Source organism: Odocoileus virginianus, chromosome 21, assembly GCF_023699985.2.
Source record: "Odocoileus virginianus isolate 20LAN1187 ecotype Illinois chromosome 21, Ovbor_1.2, whole genome shotgun sequence".
Taxonomy (NCBI): Eukaryota; Metazoa; Chordata; class Mammalia; order Artiodactyla; family Cervidae; genus Odocoileus; species Odocoileus virginianus.
In genome coordinates, this window is record NC_069694.1 from 42,106,580 (window position 1) to 42,124,183 (window position 17,604).

Below are 17,604 nucleotides of genomic sequence, written 5' to 3' on the forward strand. Positions count from 1 at the left end.
ACCCTAGTGAGTTTGACACTTTTGCCTAATCTTTGCCCTGAACTCTGTTCCCTGAGGACAGATGTAGTCACCCACATTAACTATCAGTGAGCCTCTGAGTATTTGTTCCTAAGTTGGCTTGAGTTAGAAAGCAAAGCCAACTGTTTACAGACTAGTAAAACTGGAAATACCTAGGAGACAGTAAGGCTTGTCCAAAGGCTCATAGTAGAAATGAAGCCTTTGATAATAAGAAAGTGAAAAAACCAGGGGTGTGTTGGCGTTGGTATAATCAAGAGGGAAGCAGGCAGATGCCCCCTCGGTGCACTAATACGCTGGTGGCTGGGCTGTTAGTCTGGCGCACGCGGTGGTGTTATCTCGGCAGCTGTGCACTGGTGAAGGAACAGGGAGAGGATTGTGCTTGTGGTGAAACCTTTGAAAATCTCTGCAGTGCTGCAGTGTCCTTCCCATCAGTTCTGTGCTGCTCTTTAATGGTCAGAAGAGCTAAAATCAGGTTTAAGTTGCCTCGGGAAACAAATAGGAAACTGGACCCTTGGCTAGCAGGAGTCCATGTGCCCTTAAAAAAATGATAGCAGACAGAGAGAACAAGGTTCTTACAACCCTTGAGACACACTCCTCAGTATTGTCCATGGAAACCTGTGAAATCAAGATCCAAGCACTTAAGAATAGTTCATAGAATAAAATGTTTTGGACAAATCTGGTATAATAGAATGTTTTCTCACTGAGTTGTCTGAAACTGAGAGAATTTTTCCTTCTGGATAACAGAGTTTCCCAGAGAACTCTAGGTTTACCTGTTTAAGTATCAAAACACGTACTTTTTAACTCTTGTGAGTACAGCTCATTCTTCAGAGTACATGTAATTTAAACATTTTTTAATACCTCATGCCATTATTCTGTAATGTACTGTATGGTATATGGTAACAAGGAATTGATGGTGTCTGACACTTGTAAATGACCCCAAATAATAGGGGATTTCTAAAGATCTGCTCTTTTTAATTTACTGCCTTCTCATTCTGACTAGGGACTGTACCTCTCCCTGACAGTAGTAAATATGTTCCTTCAGATCCATTTTGTGGATTTGGGAACCAGAAAACAAAGCTTATTTGAATAATATATACATTAAAAGTAAATAAGAGTCTGAGTTGGAGTATGGAGGGCGCTCTTATTAGGAAGGGTAAATGTGCCTTTTTTTGGTCTTTTTTTTTTTTTTTTTTTTGCATGAATCTTTTGTTACTACAGTGAGAGCTTAAGGCCCTTCCACTTCCTCAGCTGTGTTCTGTGGGTCTCAAGCTGCCAGGTATTAGATCTGAGGAGTAAGTCTAATAATCTGAGGTGATCCTGCCTTAGCAAAGTCACTGTTTTTTTGTGTGTGTGTGAGAGAGAATAAGGGGGAAGAAATGAAAGCATTTCAGTCAAACAGTAGTGCCCACTTTCTTGCTTAAGTCCTAAGTCAAATATAACTATTTAGAAAACTGAAGTTTTCTAAATTTTTAGATATATTCTCTGTAAACATAACAACAAAATTTTTGCTGCCCTTTGGTATTACTTTTCCCAGGTATCACTGTATTTCTGTAGACATTGTAGAAGATATTTTATAAGATATTTGCTAAGAGAGACTTTGCAGAACTCTCTATTGGTCTTAATTATCCACCAGAAATTCTATAAGTATTACAACAGTTGCTTTTATCCCCAAACATGCCACATGAGGTCAGAACTGCTGGACCATGTATTCTGTCCTAGATGCTCTAGCAGAGGCCTCTGCATCCCATTTTGTGGCAGCCCCGTATGGGGAGGGATCTTTGCGCTGTTGAGGGATGAGAAAATGTCAGTAAGTTGTCTAGGGCCGTGCAGCCGGTGTGCAGCAGTGTCGGGCTCCGACCTAGCTCTGCTTCTCTTTAGCTCACGTCTCCACCCACTGCAGTAACCAGCACTTACTGCACTGTGCAGATGCTAGGCATGTCATCTGTCATGGGTAATTATCTTCCTTCATCCCCTCAGTGTACATCATGAGACGTAATGACGCACTATTGATATTTCTCTTTTACAGATGAGATTGAGGTTTCTACATTCAGGTAACTTGCTGAGGATAATTCAGGTGATGTGATAAAGGCTGGGGTTCACCCAGCCCAGGGCTGACTGTTCTCAGAGCTCATGCTCAGAACCTATAATGCATTGTCACCTCCCTGGGCCCCGTATAGTTAAGATTCACAGACTCCTGCACATACAGAAATGACAGTGGAAAGAAAAAAAAGCGTGCACTAGTTCTGTTGCCTCCCTTTTAGAAGGCGGAGTTAGCATCTTCAGTGTAGGAGAACTTGTAGAAAGAAAAGGTGAACTGGGTAAAGAATTTAGAGATGAGTATGTGAGTCTCCATAGATATTGCCCTCCTGAAGCACTTTGATATACGGAAGTAAAATGGATTTTGAGGCTCTCTTATTCAAAACTTTCATCAAGAATATTTCTGTACTGTTTCCAGTGGAGGTAAGGGTCTAGAGTGGGATCTGTGAGCTCAGCCAACCAGTGTGATGTACATCCTCACAAGGGAGAGGCAAAGGGCTGATGAGAAGAGAAGCCAGTAGCTGCAGATGGAAATAAGAAAGTCCCCTAGAGCAGTTTATTAACAGTTACAGGCCTGCCTCAGAGTCATCTTAACATTGCCAAAGTCTGCTTTCACGGATAATGATTCATTCTGAATAACCACAAGGGAAGAAGCCACACAGATGCAGTGACCTTGCCTTGGTCTATATAACCTGGGTCCAAGCCCAAGGCCAGTGACCCCTCATAGCCCTGACCTCTCCCTCTTTCCTCCACACTTTGGGAATCATCTTGCATCAGAGCTTATAGCTGGGGGCTGGGGGCTGGCTAGCTTGATGCTGGGACTTAAGGACTAACTCCACTGTAGAAAGAATAGAGAGCACCAACCTTCCCAGCCACACATCATGTTTTCTTTCACCCAAATGCTGGGTAATCCTTTCAAAGGCCTGAATCTGCCTTTTGTAGATTATACTTTAAATCTTCAAGATTTAAATCTCCCAGTTAATTTCTCGTGCTCTTTGTTCTCTCATCCTGCTTTGAGAGCACATCACCTTGGGGTGGGCAGTGGTCTAGATGTAGCCCACTGCCACCTCCTCTGTCCTAACTGTGCTGCTAACTATAGCTATGGCTATGGCAAGCAGGCAGTCGAGAAGAAAAGGAGTGATAATTTAGCTCTGCGGTACGGTGGAAAGAAATTGGGTTTAAGGCTCAAAAGCTAATTCTGCCACCTATAATGACCTTAGCCAAGGCCTTTCACTCACACAGCCCAGTCCTTCTCTGCAAATGGGCCAAAGTCCGCGGAGCTGTCGTGACTGCATCACACCGTGTCTGTCCCAGTGCCCGGGGCCGCAGTGCTCAGCCCATGCTGTCCCTTCCTCCCCCCCAGCTCCTGTGACCTACGAGGAACCAGGAGCCCCAGCAAATCTCTAGGGGACCCTCAGACCAATCACTGATGAGCAAATGCCTCCGTTCCCTCTAGAAGGACAGGGCAGCTCTGTCATTCTCGCTTTCTGCTCTAGAAGTCCGCTCTCTGCACACACACACGACTTTGTACAGCACAAGGCGTCCGCCCTGAAATAGCAGGCTTGTCGCTTTGCCCGGAGCTGAGGCGGGAAAACTTGGCCATGCGCAGGAGGTTTGTGGTGTGCTGCGAAGAGGCGGGCACTCTTTACAAAGTCTCTGCTTCTGTTCACCTTTCACAGGCTCATCTCTGATGCTCTGTCCTCAAACTTCACGTCATAACTAGAAACACCTTAAAGTTGCTGCTCCTTGCTAGGACGTTTGGGAGGGGAAGGATCTCTCATGCCAACCACCTTTGCGTTGGCCTCACCGTTTCTGTACGCGGCGGCGCTGTCACATGACAAGGCGTCTCCCGGCGTGCTGTGCCCGCGTGGCTCCCTCCGACGGGTGGGTCCTCGTCATGGGCCAGCCCTCCTCCCCTCCACCGTGGCCCCGCTGATGGGCTTGGTTCCTTGCCCCTTCTGCTGGAGGACAGACTGGGGAGGGACTGGGCCACAGAACCCCAAGGACAAGGGCTAGCAAAGCAATTGGCTTCCATTAGAGGCTGATGCTTGCACTTAAGAAGACACTTCTCCTTTCCCTTTCTTCACATCTTTTAAGCCAAGGCCTAAAAGCCCTCAGTCACTGCTTGCCATCTCCTGACGCAAGTCCGTCTTGAAATCAAGATTTTCCTTTAGCACTTGGGCTCTGAATAAGCAAATCTGTCTGTCTGGGCTCCTGGTTCCATTTGGTTAGCAGGATATTGTCAAGATTGGAGTTCAGTCCAGGAGAGAGTCCTGGATTTCAGCTGGATGGTGGGGGGAGGGTGTTTTCTTGTGCCTTCTTCAGAGTCACTCAATAAATGGCCCACGTGGTGACTCCTTGCGGAGGGAGCCCAAGCTGACATGTGAGATGGGACTCCAAGCTCCCTTTGAAGCGGGCACAGTAATTGCAGCTTTGATTGCACTGACTCCGCTGGTGGGTTGGGCTGCACTGGGGCTTGCCTGGCCAGCCCAGCCTTAGCCACAGCCCCCCCAGAGAAGCCTTAGATGTGGAAGTCTCTAGTCTCCCAAGCCTCATGCCTGTGGTTTCTTGAAAAGAATCTCGATTTGACCTGTTTTATATCTGTATAGCAACACTGGAAGGCCCCCATTTTTCCCATTTGGGGGTAAAATCGGTCTCCCCTGACAACCTTATATTTTAAAGGACCAATCAGGTTCAAATAAGGTGCCCATTTGATAGTTTCTTTACCACTTTATTTAAACACTAGTTACACTATTAGGAGAGCATCCAAGGTGGGGAAGAATCACTTTTTGATTGGCAGTTGTACACGGCACCTCTGAAACCAACTTTCCAGGAGGATCCTGTAAGAGGATACTGTGGTAATCAAATAATGGTGGGAATGTGTGAGACTACAGAAAGAACTGACTTTATTAGGAGATGTCGAAATTCTTTCCAGGGATGCGACCTTGTGATAAATGGTCATTCTGGCCAGCCAGGACTGGTAGTGGAGTGGGCAGAAGACACTGGGGGTGCTGTGAGGTGGGAAGAGCTCCACTCGATGAGCGGGAAGTGCCAGAGAGCCAGGGCGCCACAGAGCCTGCAGGCTGTCACCCCACGACTTGAGGTCAGCCTGAGGCTGGTGCTCGTGGCTGCTGAGGCCAGTGCGTTCTGAGCAGGGCTGGGCTCCAGCTGCTGTGCACTCCTCACCAGCAGGCGCAGCCTGGCCCTGGCCCCGCGCGTCAGGGGCACCAGCGCCTGTGACTGGGAGTCTGGGCAGCGCCTTCACCCTCGCCCCGGCTCTGCCCCGTCCCCGTGGAAAGCCAGGCCCTCTGCAGCGTTGCGTCCTCCTGTGTGAGGCATCTGCTTAAACCTGTAAAAACCACAGAGCTGCAGCATGGTTTTCCTGTTAAATGGGCGAAGGGTAGACTTGTAGGAGAGGAATTGAAATCGTCGCTGAAGAGCTCGTGGTGTTGAAGGCAGCGCTCTGTGGCTGGCTTCCTCCTGATGTGCTTTCACTCGTGTGTTCACCAGCCACCCAGATAAACAGTTCTTCACAGTGGTGATGCTGAGTCACGGTAGGGACAGCGCTGCTGGTTGCCGCAATAACGCTGACAGGTAGCTGGGAAAAGCCCCAAACGCAGGGACTCACTGGGCACTCTGCGCGTCCCTCCAAGGCACTAGCTGTGCCATCCTCACCGCAGCCACGGCACCGCTCCTCCCAGCTCCCAGGAGAGCGGGCTGCGGACCGCTCTTCTCTGAACGGCACTGTCTGGATTGGAAGTCACCATCCTGAGTTTAGTTTCTCATTTAAAATTATTTCAAAGTTTCCTTTTACTTCTCCAAGGTTTCTTTCTACTCAAAAAGCATAAAGGAATGCACTCAACTATTTAGAATTAATTTTTTCCTAAAGGAAATGTTTGCTAATAAAAGGACATTGCAGCACAGACAGTTGAGATTCGTCTGAGCTGCCGGGGGACCAGGTGGGGGAGGTGACTTCCCTGCGGCTGGACGAGGCCGTCGCCCCAGTTGCAAAGCAGGGGCGTCGGATGCTTTCCACAGAGGAGCTGAACTTGGGGGTGCTTTTGCTTTCCCTTTGTCTCTGATTCTGTTGCAATGTTTTATTTGTAATCACTCTAGGTCTCAGATTGTTAAAACCTTGGGGATTTAGGGATTATCCTTTCTGAATGCTCTTGTCATTGGCAGCATCTTTAAATACTTGTTGATTGTACATCCCAAACGTAATATTAGAGATCCCAGTTGTTAGAAAGGGAAAAAAAACCACTGAGAATTGAAGCCTGAATATTGGAGAAGCTTACGCACCTCAGACTGAACATGAGCAGACAGGACGTCCCAGCCGCATAGCTGCTTGTCGTGGGGATGTGGGGCCCTCCCTCACTTGAGTGTGCTTAGTCTCCTGTCAGCGCTGCAGAGAGTGGGACGCCACTGAAGCGACTCAGCACGTACGAAAGCATGCAGAGTCCCACAGTGGCTCCCCACAGTGGACTAAAAAGACCAAACACTTCAGAATGATAGATCCTTCTGGGATCTGGCCATTGTCTGCCATTACAGTTCATGTTTGGCCATTCTCTTCTGATGTTTTTCAGATTTATTTTTAAAAACCATGATCCAAAGTATTATGTGTATTTCACATCATAACTCTGTACACATATATATACATATATATGGAACCAAGGTAAACACTTCAGTAAAGTACACTTATTCTCTAATGTAATCTAAGGATTTAGGGCTACCTTAGGGCAATCTGTCTTAGCTATCACCAGATCAACAAAGAGGATTAATTAAATGCAGAGCTCTTAAGACGTGATGTGCTGTATGTAGCTGAGGTTCAAAATCTGTAAAGATTTGTGGCAAATGCTTATAACAGCATTTTATTTGTTCCTTCTCGAGGTGGAAAACGAAGCTCATTCCCAACGTGCAAAGCCAAGGCAGCGACCCCGGGACCTCTCTTGGAGATGGAAGCTTGTTGAAAACCCAGACTGTCTCCACGGCTTGCCCAGTCGACCCCAAAGGAGAAATAACACAAACTTCACCCTGAGGTCACTGCTAGAGACGCTGATCCATAAAGACAATCACTGCCAACCCCCTTTCATCTACTGCAAGAGCCAAGTTCCACAAGAAAGCATACAAGGTTTTTTCAAAAGAAAAATTAAAAAGCACATGAGAATGCTGGCAGGCCCTGGGCCAGCTGAGCCGCTTTCCTCCCGTCTCCGCCGTGCACTTCCCAGAGCACCCTGCATCCGTATCTGCAACCTTCTGGCAAGGACAGTAACTGGCTGCTTTCGCCTGCCCCAGGCACCTGAGCACTGGGGCGGCTGCAGCACCGCCGTCAGCGTCCCCGCAGGGATGTGGGGATGAGTTCCCTCTGTTTCTGGCTTCATGTTTCTTTTTCTTCTCAAGCTTTTATTTAACAGTGCAAAAGGATCTATCTTGTTTGCTTCTTTTTTTAAACTTGAATTTTTTTTAATTCACACTTCTTTTATTTTTCTTGTATATTTTGCTAGCTATGAGCTTTTTAAGTAAAATTCAAAGATCTTGAACTGTTTGAAATAAAAACGAAATGAAAAGAAGCCTCCTCCTTCTGAGAGAGATCTCGTCTGCTAAGTGGCTTCTCCGTGAATTACCTGTAACAATAGTGGCCTCTCTGTCTTTGTAAGGTGTCTGATAGAACTAAATAAACATAACAGCCAATCCACTCTGTGGGTAGCAGTTGGCAGTCCTCTTTATTTTTCTTATGATCTCTTTTTTTAAATGGTAAACTTTACCAGATACTTTCAGCAGACCAGTTTGCAGTGAATTTTCATTTTTTTCCTTCTCAACCCTTGTTGTAAAAAAGCCCAGCACTTGAATTGTTATTACTTTAAATGTTCTGTATTTGTATCTGTTTTTATTAGCCAATTAGTGGGATTTTATGCCAGTTGTTAAAATGAGCATTGATGTACCCATTTTTTTTTTTTAAATAGCAAGGCACAGCCTTTGCCCCAAACTGTCAATCTAACGTTTGTCATTCCAGTTTGAGTTAACGTGCTGAGCATTTTTTAAAAGAAGCTTTGTAATAAAACATTTAAAAAGTTTTTTTTAAAGAGTGAAATTCCTGATAATCTACAGTTGGTAATGGTGACCTGAACCCACAGGCCAGGCCAGAGCTGGTTGGAACTCGTGACAGAAGGCCTGCTGGCGCAGCCTCCGTGAGGCCAGGCCCACGGCCGCCCCATCTGCAGGCCCTGAGTCCTCAGAGGCCCTTGTGTGCCTGGCCTGGACCACTGCCGCAGCCTCTCCCAGGGTCAGTGTAAAGGTCGGGGCCACGGGACTCAGGTGGGAGTGATTCTCTTCCTTCCCGAGCCCACGGACACCCTGACGGGCTCTGCCGTCAGCTCTCAGCACCTCCGCAGGTCTGCCCGTGCCGCCCAGTCAGACCCACTGCTTCTCAAACTGGTCTCCCCCAGTCAAAGCATCCCTGAAACTCCCACTTATCTCCCCAAGTCGACAGTTTTCCAACTTTGAGTCCATAATTCTCCCTCCCTTAAAAGTTTCTGTTATACTACTATATAGCCTGGTATCAGATTTACCAAATCCTACATACTTTAAGTTTAAAACATCAATATTTCATGATCTTCCACAAAGGTTCCACAATCCATTGAGCCAGTTTGAGAACCACTGACACCACTGGTCTAACTTCAATCTCTTGCTGAAATTCTAGTTCTGTTTCCTTTTTTCAACCTTCAATACAGCTGGATAACAGCTGGCTACCATACTTGTAATAACCCTCCACATACTGTACTTGAAGATTGCCATTAAATCACCCCTCAAATTTCTCTTCTCCAGGCTAAGTAATCCCAATTCCTTGAACCTTTCATCATTGGTCCTTTAATCATTTTCATTACTATCCTCTGGAACCTCTCCAATTCCTTCTCATTTAGCCCTAAACTTGAACCAGGGGAAAATATCTATTATGTTCAGGGGACCTACTTGTTAAAGGTTTCATAGTCATTTGAAATTCTGTTTTCTTAACATACATGAACCAAGTGGTTGTAACTGTTTAAAGCTGCCACTGTGTTCTCTCCAGAGTTAACCAGAAAATGCTGTAGGAAGTGACACTGTACTTTGGAGGGAAAAAACAGTAGAAGCAACACATTCTCTTCTTGAGTTTTAGAAAGAAACTGATTAGTAGTAAGAAGTCTGTCCACCAAGCAAATAGAGCAAGGATACAAAGTGAGACTCAAGCCTCAGCCAAAGCCCACTCACGTCTCCTCTCCTGGGTTCCTCCTCTGCATTTAAAAAATGAATAAATGATATTGAAGAATGGCTTGTTTCAATCTCCTGAGCCAGTTGTTTCTTCCACAACTTGGTCCCTCCTAGTTCCCTGTATTTCCTTCAGAATAACTCTTCCCAGGTAACTTGGATGTCCTGGCAGTGCCCATCTTGGGCCATCCTACCCAAATCCTGCTTCTGCAGACAGGAGAGTCCAGAGTGCCCGAGAGGCACACACAGAACGGGGACGCTCTCCTGGGGCATCTGGGCAGAGGGACTCCTGGCCCCTGCTTCTCTTCAGTCTTGCAGTGATTCTGCCTCCTTCCCCGCCGTGAGCTCGGAGCTGGGCCAAGAGGACAGGCCAGCCTTCCTGCTAGGGCTCAGCTTTTCTCGAGGTTACGGCTGGCCCTCACAGAGGGGTGCTTTCCTCCTGGCTTTAGTTTGTTTGCTTGCAGGGTTGCTAGCAACTACCTGTTTAGCTGGAAGAAATCTTAAAACAGTTTCACTGTCCTAAATGTCACTTTTCCCCTCTATACTTTGGTCTAAGTTTCCAACAATATGGAAATCTCTGATCAGAGGCCCATGAGCAATAACGAGATGTCTGCATAGGTTTCCTTTTAAAGGAGAGAAGTCACGAGGGAGAGAAGAGAAATTCCACGTGACATAGTAGTTGTACAAATGACTACATCTGCCACAGGATGTTATTGTTCATACACAGAAACTTTAAGAGCTGCCCTGTGAAACCTAGGGATACATACAGATACATGCACACAAGATTTGAACTACTTTTTAATAGAAATTGAATAGACTAACAAAGGGCCATCTAGTCAAAGCTATGGTTTTTGCAGTAGTCATTTTATGGATCTGAGAGTTGGACTATAAAGAAAGCTCAAGTGCTGGACTGATGCTTTTGAACAGTGATGTTGGAGAAGACTCTTGAGAGTCCCTTGGACTGCAAGGAGATCCAACGAGTCCATCCTAAAGGAGATCAGTCCTGAATATTCATTGGAAGGACTGATGGCTGAAGCTGAACCTCCAATACTTTAGCCACCTGATGCAAAGAACCAACTCATTGGAAAAGACCCTGATGCTGAGAACAATTGAAGGCAGGAGAAGGGGACAACAGAGGATGAGATGGTTGGATGGCATGACCAACGCAATGGATATGAGTTTGAGTAAACTCCAGGAGTTGGTGATAGACAGGGAGGCCTGGCATGCTGCAGTCCATGGGGTCGCAAAGAGTCAGACATGACTGAGCGACTGAACTGACTAAGTTAGGCATCTTAATACTAATAGAAGAATGTGATCCTCAGCAGTGTCACAGGCATAGTAAACCAGCGTTAAACACATATGATCAATGCACTCATTCAATACCTATTTACTGGGCACTTGCCCATGGGCTCTATTGAAATAACTTGCCCCCTAGGAAAATGTTTTTTGCTGTTGGTAAGCTTGTTCACCACCTGCATTTGTTATAACACACAGGCATCCTTCTCTTCCAATAGTAAACTTTAAATATCAAGTTCTTATAATGGGAAGAGGTTCACAGTGGAGAAAGCCCAGGTTTGGAGAGCTGGACAGTGTCCTCCAACCCTCAGTCCACACCTCCTCTTGGGCTGGAGAAGACCTCACTGAACAGACAGCGAGTGGAAAATGAGAGATGCTCCACACATACAAAATAACTAGCAAATGAATTTGTCTTTGAATTGCTTCATAATCTATTATTAAACAGGTCCCCCCCCCAATGTAAAAATATAGTTTGTTTCTATCATGCCTATAGCCATAGAACATGGGAACATATTTCTTCTATCTATGGAAGCAGTTAGTAACCAGACCTAACTATTCTGTTTTGGACCAAAGACCGAGGAAATACTTACACAAAAGGGGCAGAGTCTGGATTTTATTGTGTCATTCACACTGCTGTGTTTATTATTTTTCTTTACCTATAATACCTTGAGATGTTACTACCTAAGTTAATTTTTGATCTCCATTAAATACATGGAAAATCTGGTAGGAAATGTATTATTTGCTGAATGGAATGAGAAAACTGCCTACAAACAGACAATCACACAATGGTTTCTCTTTATAGTCACAGAGGGATTAGTAGATTAGTTAGTCTCTTCTCTTTGTAACTTAATTGTCTCAGAATTTGATCTGAGTAGACTCGCTGGCTTATGTTCTACACTGTAGTAATATTTTCTCTCATCAGGAAAAAGGTACACAACAAGCAAAGTAAAATAGAGCCTTACACAAAGTGGCCTGTAGTTCTGACAGGTCCTATCAATCTTGCTCAATTGGAGAAAGGCAACCCACGGTTTTAAAATCTAGCTCACTCTAATGCCCGGTTCTAGCCATCAAGCTGTACATAAAGCAAAGCCTGTGCAGTGCTCACGGGGGCTTTAAAAAGCCCAGAGGTACCTGCTGAACAACTTCATCTGTTCCCCACATGCCAGCATCTAGCACAGGCTGTGCCTGCTCCAATTCCAATGTTCCAATTAGCTGGGATTCTTCTTTCCTCAGTGCCTGATCTCAGAGAGCTCCAACCCATCCAGGCACCCCTTACAAAAATGGCCCATTTTCCAGAAGACCTAAACAGACACTTCTTCAAAGAAATACAGATGGCCAATAGGCAGGCACATGGAAAGATGCTCAACGCTGCTAATTAACAAAGAAATACAAATCAAAGCTACAATGAGGTACCACCTCACACCACTTAGAATGGCCATCATCAGAAAGTCTACAAAAAAATGCCAGAGAGGTTGTGGAGAAAAGGAAACCCTCCTACACGGCTGGTAGGAATGCAAGTTGGTGCAGTCACTGTGGAAGATAGTACGGAGGTTCCTTAGAAAACTAAAAACAGAATTACCATATGATCCAGCAATCCCACTCCTGGGCATATATCCAGAAAAAAACTGGATAATTAAAAAATATACATGCACCCCTATGTTCATTGCAACATTATTCACCGTAGCCAAGCCATGGAAACAAATTAAATGTCCAATGACAGATGAATGGATAAAGAAGATGTGGTAAAGATGTGATACATATATACAATGGGATACTACTCAGCCATAAAAAGAACAAAATGTCATTTGCAGCAACATGGATGGACTTACAGATTATTCATAATAATGGAATTCAGAAAGAGAAATCAAAATACCATATGATATAACATGTGGAATCTAAAATATAACACAAAGGAACCTATCTAAGAAACAAACATGCTCAGGGACAAACAGAATAGACTAGTGGCTGTTTGGGAGAGGGATGGAGTGGGAGGTTAGGGGATTTAAGAGTTTATATAGAGGATGGATAAATAACAAGGTCCTACTGTATAGCACAGAGAACTATATTCAATATTGTATAATAAACCATAATGAAAAAGAATATAAAAAAAGAATGTACATGTATATATATATATATATAAAACTGAATCACTTTGCTATACAGAAATTGTTCAGTTGCGAAGTCCAATTCAACTCCTTGCAACCCCATAGACCCTGGCCCACCAGGCTCCTCTGTCCATGTGATTGTCTAGGCAAGAATACTGGAGTGGTTTGCCATGCCCTCCTCCAGGGGATCTTCCCAACACAGGGATCCAATCTGAGTCTTCCGATGTCTCTTTCATTGGCAGGGAGGTTCTTTATCACTGGGCCACCTGGGAGCCGACCCCCCCCCACACACCCAAAGGGCAGCAGATTCTCTCTAAACGTCCCCACACGCGTAGGTTCTCAGCCTAGGATGTGCGGGCATCCACTGAAGCTCTGCCAGGCGTGCAGGCCTCCTCTCAGGATGATGGCTTCCCTCCTTCACGCATCACCTTTTCCCTGAGGACAGTTAAGCAGGAGTGTCACCTGGGGGCACTCAGGGTGGACAGCCTCTCCCCTGGACGCGGCTGGAGGATGGAAGTCTACAGGACCAAACGAGGCACACCCCCTCTGCCTGCCTGGCCTACCCCGAATCCATGCAGTAAGGCAGGCTGCCGCTGTACCCGCACGCTTCCCTGGAACATCAACATGAGTGGGAAAGCTCTGGAAATCCACCTCCCACGAGCAGGTGGTGAAACCTCCACAGGGCTCCAGAGTTCAGCCCTTCAAACACTGCGACCAGAAAGTTTGGCTCAAACACACCTTACTCCCCAGGTCTGTGGGGGACGCTTCTGTTTCCTGTCTTCTAAACCTCATCGAGGCAAGTGATTATTTATGAGTTCTTATAGGTTTTCCCTTCAGGCACATGCTCGCTCGCCTGAGAACAGGCTCCGTGTTTCTGGCGGGCACGAGGCCTGGACATCCAGCCCCGCCACAGCCCTGTCTGTGTGAGGCCTGCCCTTCGCTCTGCCTTGCTGACCAGTGGCCCTCGCATTGATCCTGTTCGCTTACCACCCTTGCCCTGATTTCCGTCTCTCTTAGAAGCCTTTTTTCCGAGGTCTTATATCATCCGCAGTCTACCAAACGCAAAATTTCAAATACCAGGGAGACAGATGCCTTGCCGGCTCGCTAGACGCTTCCTGCGAGTTTCTTTTTCCGGGTCAGCCTGGAAAGGCCAGCACCGCTCTCATCACTTTGGGAAGCACTTCCGGAGGAGCTGCGCCAGTGGCCCCACGGCCTCACTGCTATGACTCTCTTTTACTAGACCAGTGGGACTGTTCCCAATGTCAGCCCACTCCCCCAAGGGTAAAAGTTCAGGCTGTCTGTAAGCCTGTAGGTTTGAGGTGAACCGTGACTTCCTTTCAAATAGGGCGCAGAGGAGGGAGGTGGTCGCAATCCGTCTATTAAGCCCGGCAGAGAGCTCAACACCTGACATCCATCATCTCATTGAGTCTCAGCCACCTTGTGGGACAGGGCCCATCATTCTGCCCATTCTGCCAGCTCTCTCCAAAAGACAAGTAACCCCCCAAGGTTAGGCTGCATAGGTAAAAGAGTGGAGCTCAGCACTAGATCCCAAGTCTGTTTAATTCCAAAGCCCTTGGTGTTAATCATTTATACCAATTAATTCTGCAACCACCATAGTTGGTCATTTTAAATAAAACATTAAATAGAATTAGATTTTTCTTTCAGGAGTTAAAATTTGTTCTATCATAGAAATAAAAACTGTGATTATGAAATATTGAGTGATTTTAAGAACAATTTACACAACCAAATGCGTTGAAAATGCAGCAATGCTTCCATTGTTCAAAGCACTTTTGATTAATATTTATGTACCATCAGTGCCTGTTTACAGGAAAATTGGTTCCAGTAAATTACAGCCACACCTTGTATTTTGGTAAGACTTAATAGGTTACTTAGATTGAAATGTTTAAAGGGATTAAAACCAAGGTGGGTCAAGACAAAAGCTTGTTTCAAAGTGTGAAAAGTGTCATTTGCAAACTATGGAAGTGTAACTAGTGTATGTTGTTTAAGCAGTGACTATACAGTAGCCAGTCCTGATTTAAAAGCAGGGGACCTGACTGACTGCAAAGACCCTTCTCTCCTCGCAGCCCTTGGCAGGCGGTAGCCGTGCTCCCCTGAGAAGGCAGAGGCTGGAGCACAGGGCTGAGAAAGCCACTCTCCACTCCTGTGTGTAAGAAGATGTTCAAAGTTTCGTCCCAGACCCAAACATGACACATGCAAGAGGATTTTCGAAAACAACAAAAGAACATTCAGAGGCCAGGTGTTCGGACTTTCTGGCAGGCTGAGAGCACACCGAGACACCGCAGCCAGGGAAAGCCAGCTGCGACCCCCACCCTCACCCCGGGCAGGCTGACGCCACATCACTGCGTTTGCTCTTTCCTGGAATCCAGTGGTCAGGAGTGAGCCCTGCCATTTCCAGGAAGAGGGCCCTCATCCTGTGGGCAGTCCAGGCAGAGGATGAGAAGGAAAGAACGCCCCTCCTAAGCCTGGGGCTCCTGTCAAAGGCCAAGAGCCAGCCTGAGAGTGAGCAGGGGGCTGTCAGACCACAGGGTAACCTTAAGTAATGGAAATGGTGATGGTGTCACAGGTGCTTCCTTTTTTCGTTAGGAAATATAAGAATAACCTACAAGTTTCCTAAACCAGGTTCTACGTGTGGTAGAAATGTATGCACATAGTTACTTTTCCATTATGCTCTAGTTAGATTCAAGCAAAAACAATTTAATAAGCTCCCCTTTACCCATCATGAAATGGGCGAAGGACAGTCTCCTAAGCATAAGCACTGTGAGCAAGAATCCCAAACAAGGAAGCCCACTTTAGGGCCGGTCCCACACGGAAGTCCGGATTTGAAAATTTCAAATTTGCTACCTTATATTTTATCAAAACCTAGCTTTAATCCTGGCTCTGTCACAGAACTTCTGGTCGCCCTGAGCACATCACGTCAGCTCTCTGTTAATGGGGCCACTGGACCTCAGGGTTTCTGATGTCTTTCCAGCCTCAAAATTCTATCCTGGAAGACACTTTCTCAAGCCAATGATTACAAGAAGCTTATGTTACACTATTTCTTTTTGTTGGCAAAGAAGAAACAGATGTTCCTTAAAAACTGGTTTTTGTGCCTTTATTACTGCTTTCCTGGTAAGAAATCTGGAGTGACAGCTACAGGCAGGTTGTACATAAACACCTTCTCCTGCCACTCCTTCCTCACCATTACCACTCAAAAAAGTGACTACAGGCCAAAGATGGCACAGCTTCCACCTAAATTACCAACCTTTACTTTTATAACCATTTAAACATATTATGATTTTAAACTATACATGTTTATTTCAATTCAAATTTTCATAGATTAAAAAAACGGCATTTCATTAGAGTCAGTTTGCAGCAATGATTTCTCATGGGCAAAAAAAAAGAGACAGACAATAATCATTCAGATTTCGGATGTGAACAAAACATCTTCCTGCACTTGGAGATCTTCCCACGAATCCAGCAGCAACATCTCAGTGATGAGCTGAATCACGACATGATACCTGACATCATGCGCGAAGGAGGGTAAGGCTTGAGGCTGCAGGCAGTAGATAACCCGGTAAAGGCAAGAGGCAGGTGCTGCCTCGCAGCCCTCCACAGACACAACACGGGTGTGTCGGTGGCTGGCGACTTTCCCGTGTGGCAACAATGGACACAGGATGCTCTCATTACAAGCAAACGAATTCAGGTTCTGGCACTCTTTATGAAAACAACAGGTTCAAAAGAAATGTTTGCTCCAAGGCACCAAGGGTGTAAAGCTTTTTAGAAGATACACAGAAATGAACAGACTAAAAAAGGGAAAGGGAATTAGTTTCTCAATGGAGGAATCTGCCATTACTCTAACTCTTGTAAATGATTAATTCAGATAGATTACAATCAAAATGTACATTGAACAGATCGTGCTGTGGGAGGGAACATCTGACCAAAGAGCATTCCCGCGGGCACTTGGGGAGCTGCTGGTATGTGCTTACGGGGCTTCGTCCTGGAGCCAGAGAAGCTGCTCACTTGTATTTGTAAAATCCTTCTCCAGACTTTTTGCCAAACTTTTTCTCTGCTACCAGCTTATTCAGGGATGGGCAGGGCTGAAACAGGGGGTTCTTTGAGTCCATTTCATGCCAACCTATTGAGAAAAGGAAAAAGAGCTTAGGATGAAGTGCTGGGTTTATTTTACATCTCGGCATTCCCAGGGTGAGTCTGTTGGCCCAAGTGGCATAAGTGAGGCCCGTGGGCCTCTCCCACATCAGAGTAGGAACCCTTCTCCCCATGCTCTGCCTCCAGGCTGGCAGAGGCAGAGGGAAGGCTGAACATGAGCCTCAAAGCAGGGTCATCACTGGGCAGTGTCTCGCTTGAGGCCCAGCTCTCCCATGGCCCTTCTATTCATCCAACCCCTTCCCGGAAATAGCTGATGCTAAAGGTGTCCATTAATCTGGTGGCTGGACCCCTCAGTGACACAGTGAAATGACTTTCGGGCATGTTAAAAATCTGAATTTGCTGCTACTGGCATTTTGTATCCTCATAAAATTCTGAAGTTCTTGCTTCCACGAGAACCTCCCCTTGCTCCTTCCCATAGGTATTCTTTGTACAACTTGGTACTATGAGCGGCATTCAACTTTAATAGCCACTACAGTAAAATGAATACACATTTTTAAATGGTTTTGCATCTTGAATGCAGTGGTTACACAAATCAGGATACCTGACAGAATGACTGTGTACCAATGCCAGTTTCCTGGCTCTGATATTGTACTATGGTTGCCATATGAGATACAAACCTAAGGGGGAACCAGGTAAAGGGGTACACAGGCCCTGTCTGCTATATTTTGCTGAATGTGGGACTTCCTATGAATTTATAATTCTTTCAAAATGAAAAGATTTTTTAAAAGTTGCCTCATGAGGA

General features: G+C 45.8%; 2 protein-coding genes across 9 annotated transcripts in view; one reads left to right on the forward strand and one right to left on the reverse strand.

Moving 5' to 3' along the window:
• Positions 1-8,126, forward strand: part of LEF1 (lymphoid enhancer binding factor 1) — a 119,957-nt gene extending 111,831 nt beyond the window's left edge. For 5 of the 8 annotated variants that reach the window (XM_020901951.2, XM_070452231.1, XM_070452232.1 and 2 more), the window contains one exon: positions 6,943-8,126. In XM_020901951.2, coding sequence (XP_020757610.1) covers positions 6,943-7,022 — 80 coding nt within the window. In that variant the 3' untranslated portion in view covers positions 7,023-8,126. The remainder of the gene's footprint in view (positions 1-6,942) is intronic. The other 3 variants (XM_020901952.2, XM_070452234.1, XM_070452237.1) reach the window with 1 other exon arrangement.
• A 7,667-nt stretch (positions 8,127-15,793) lies between these two features.
• Positions 15,794-17,604, reverse strand: part of HADH (hydroxyacyl-CoA dehydrogenase) — a 41,711-nt gene continuing 39,900 nt past the window's right edge. Inside the window, exon 8 of the mRNA XM_020901955.2 lies at positions 15,794-16,830. Within this exon, the coding sequence (XP_020757614.1) occupies positions 16,712-16,830 (119 nt within the window). The 3' untranslated portion in view covers positions 15,794-16,711. The remainder of the gene's footprint in view (positions 16,831-17,604) is intronic.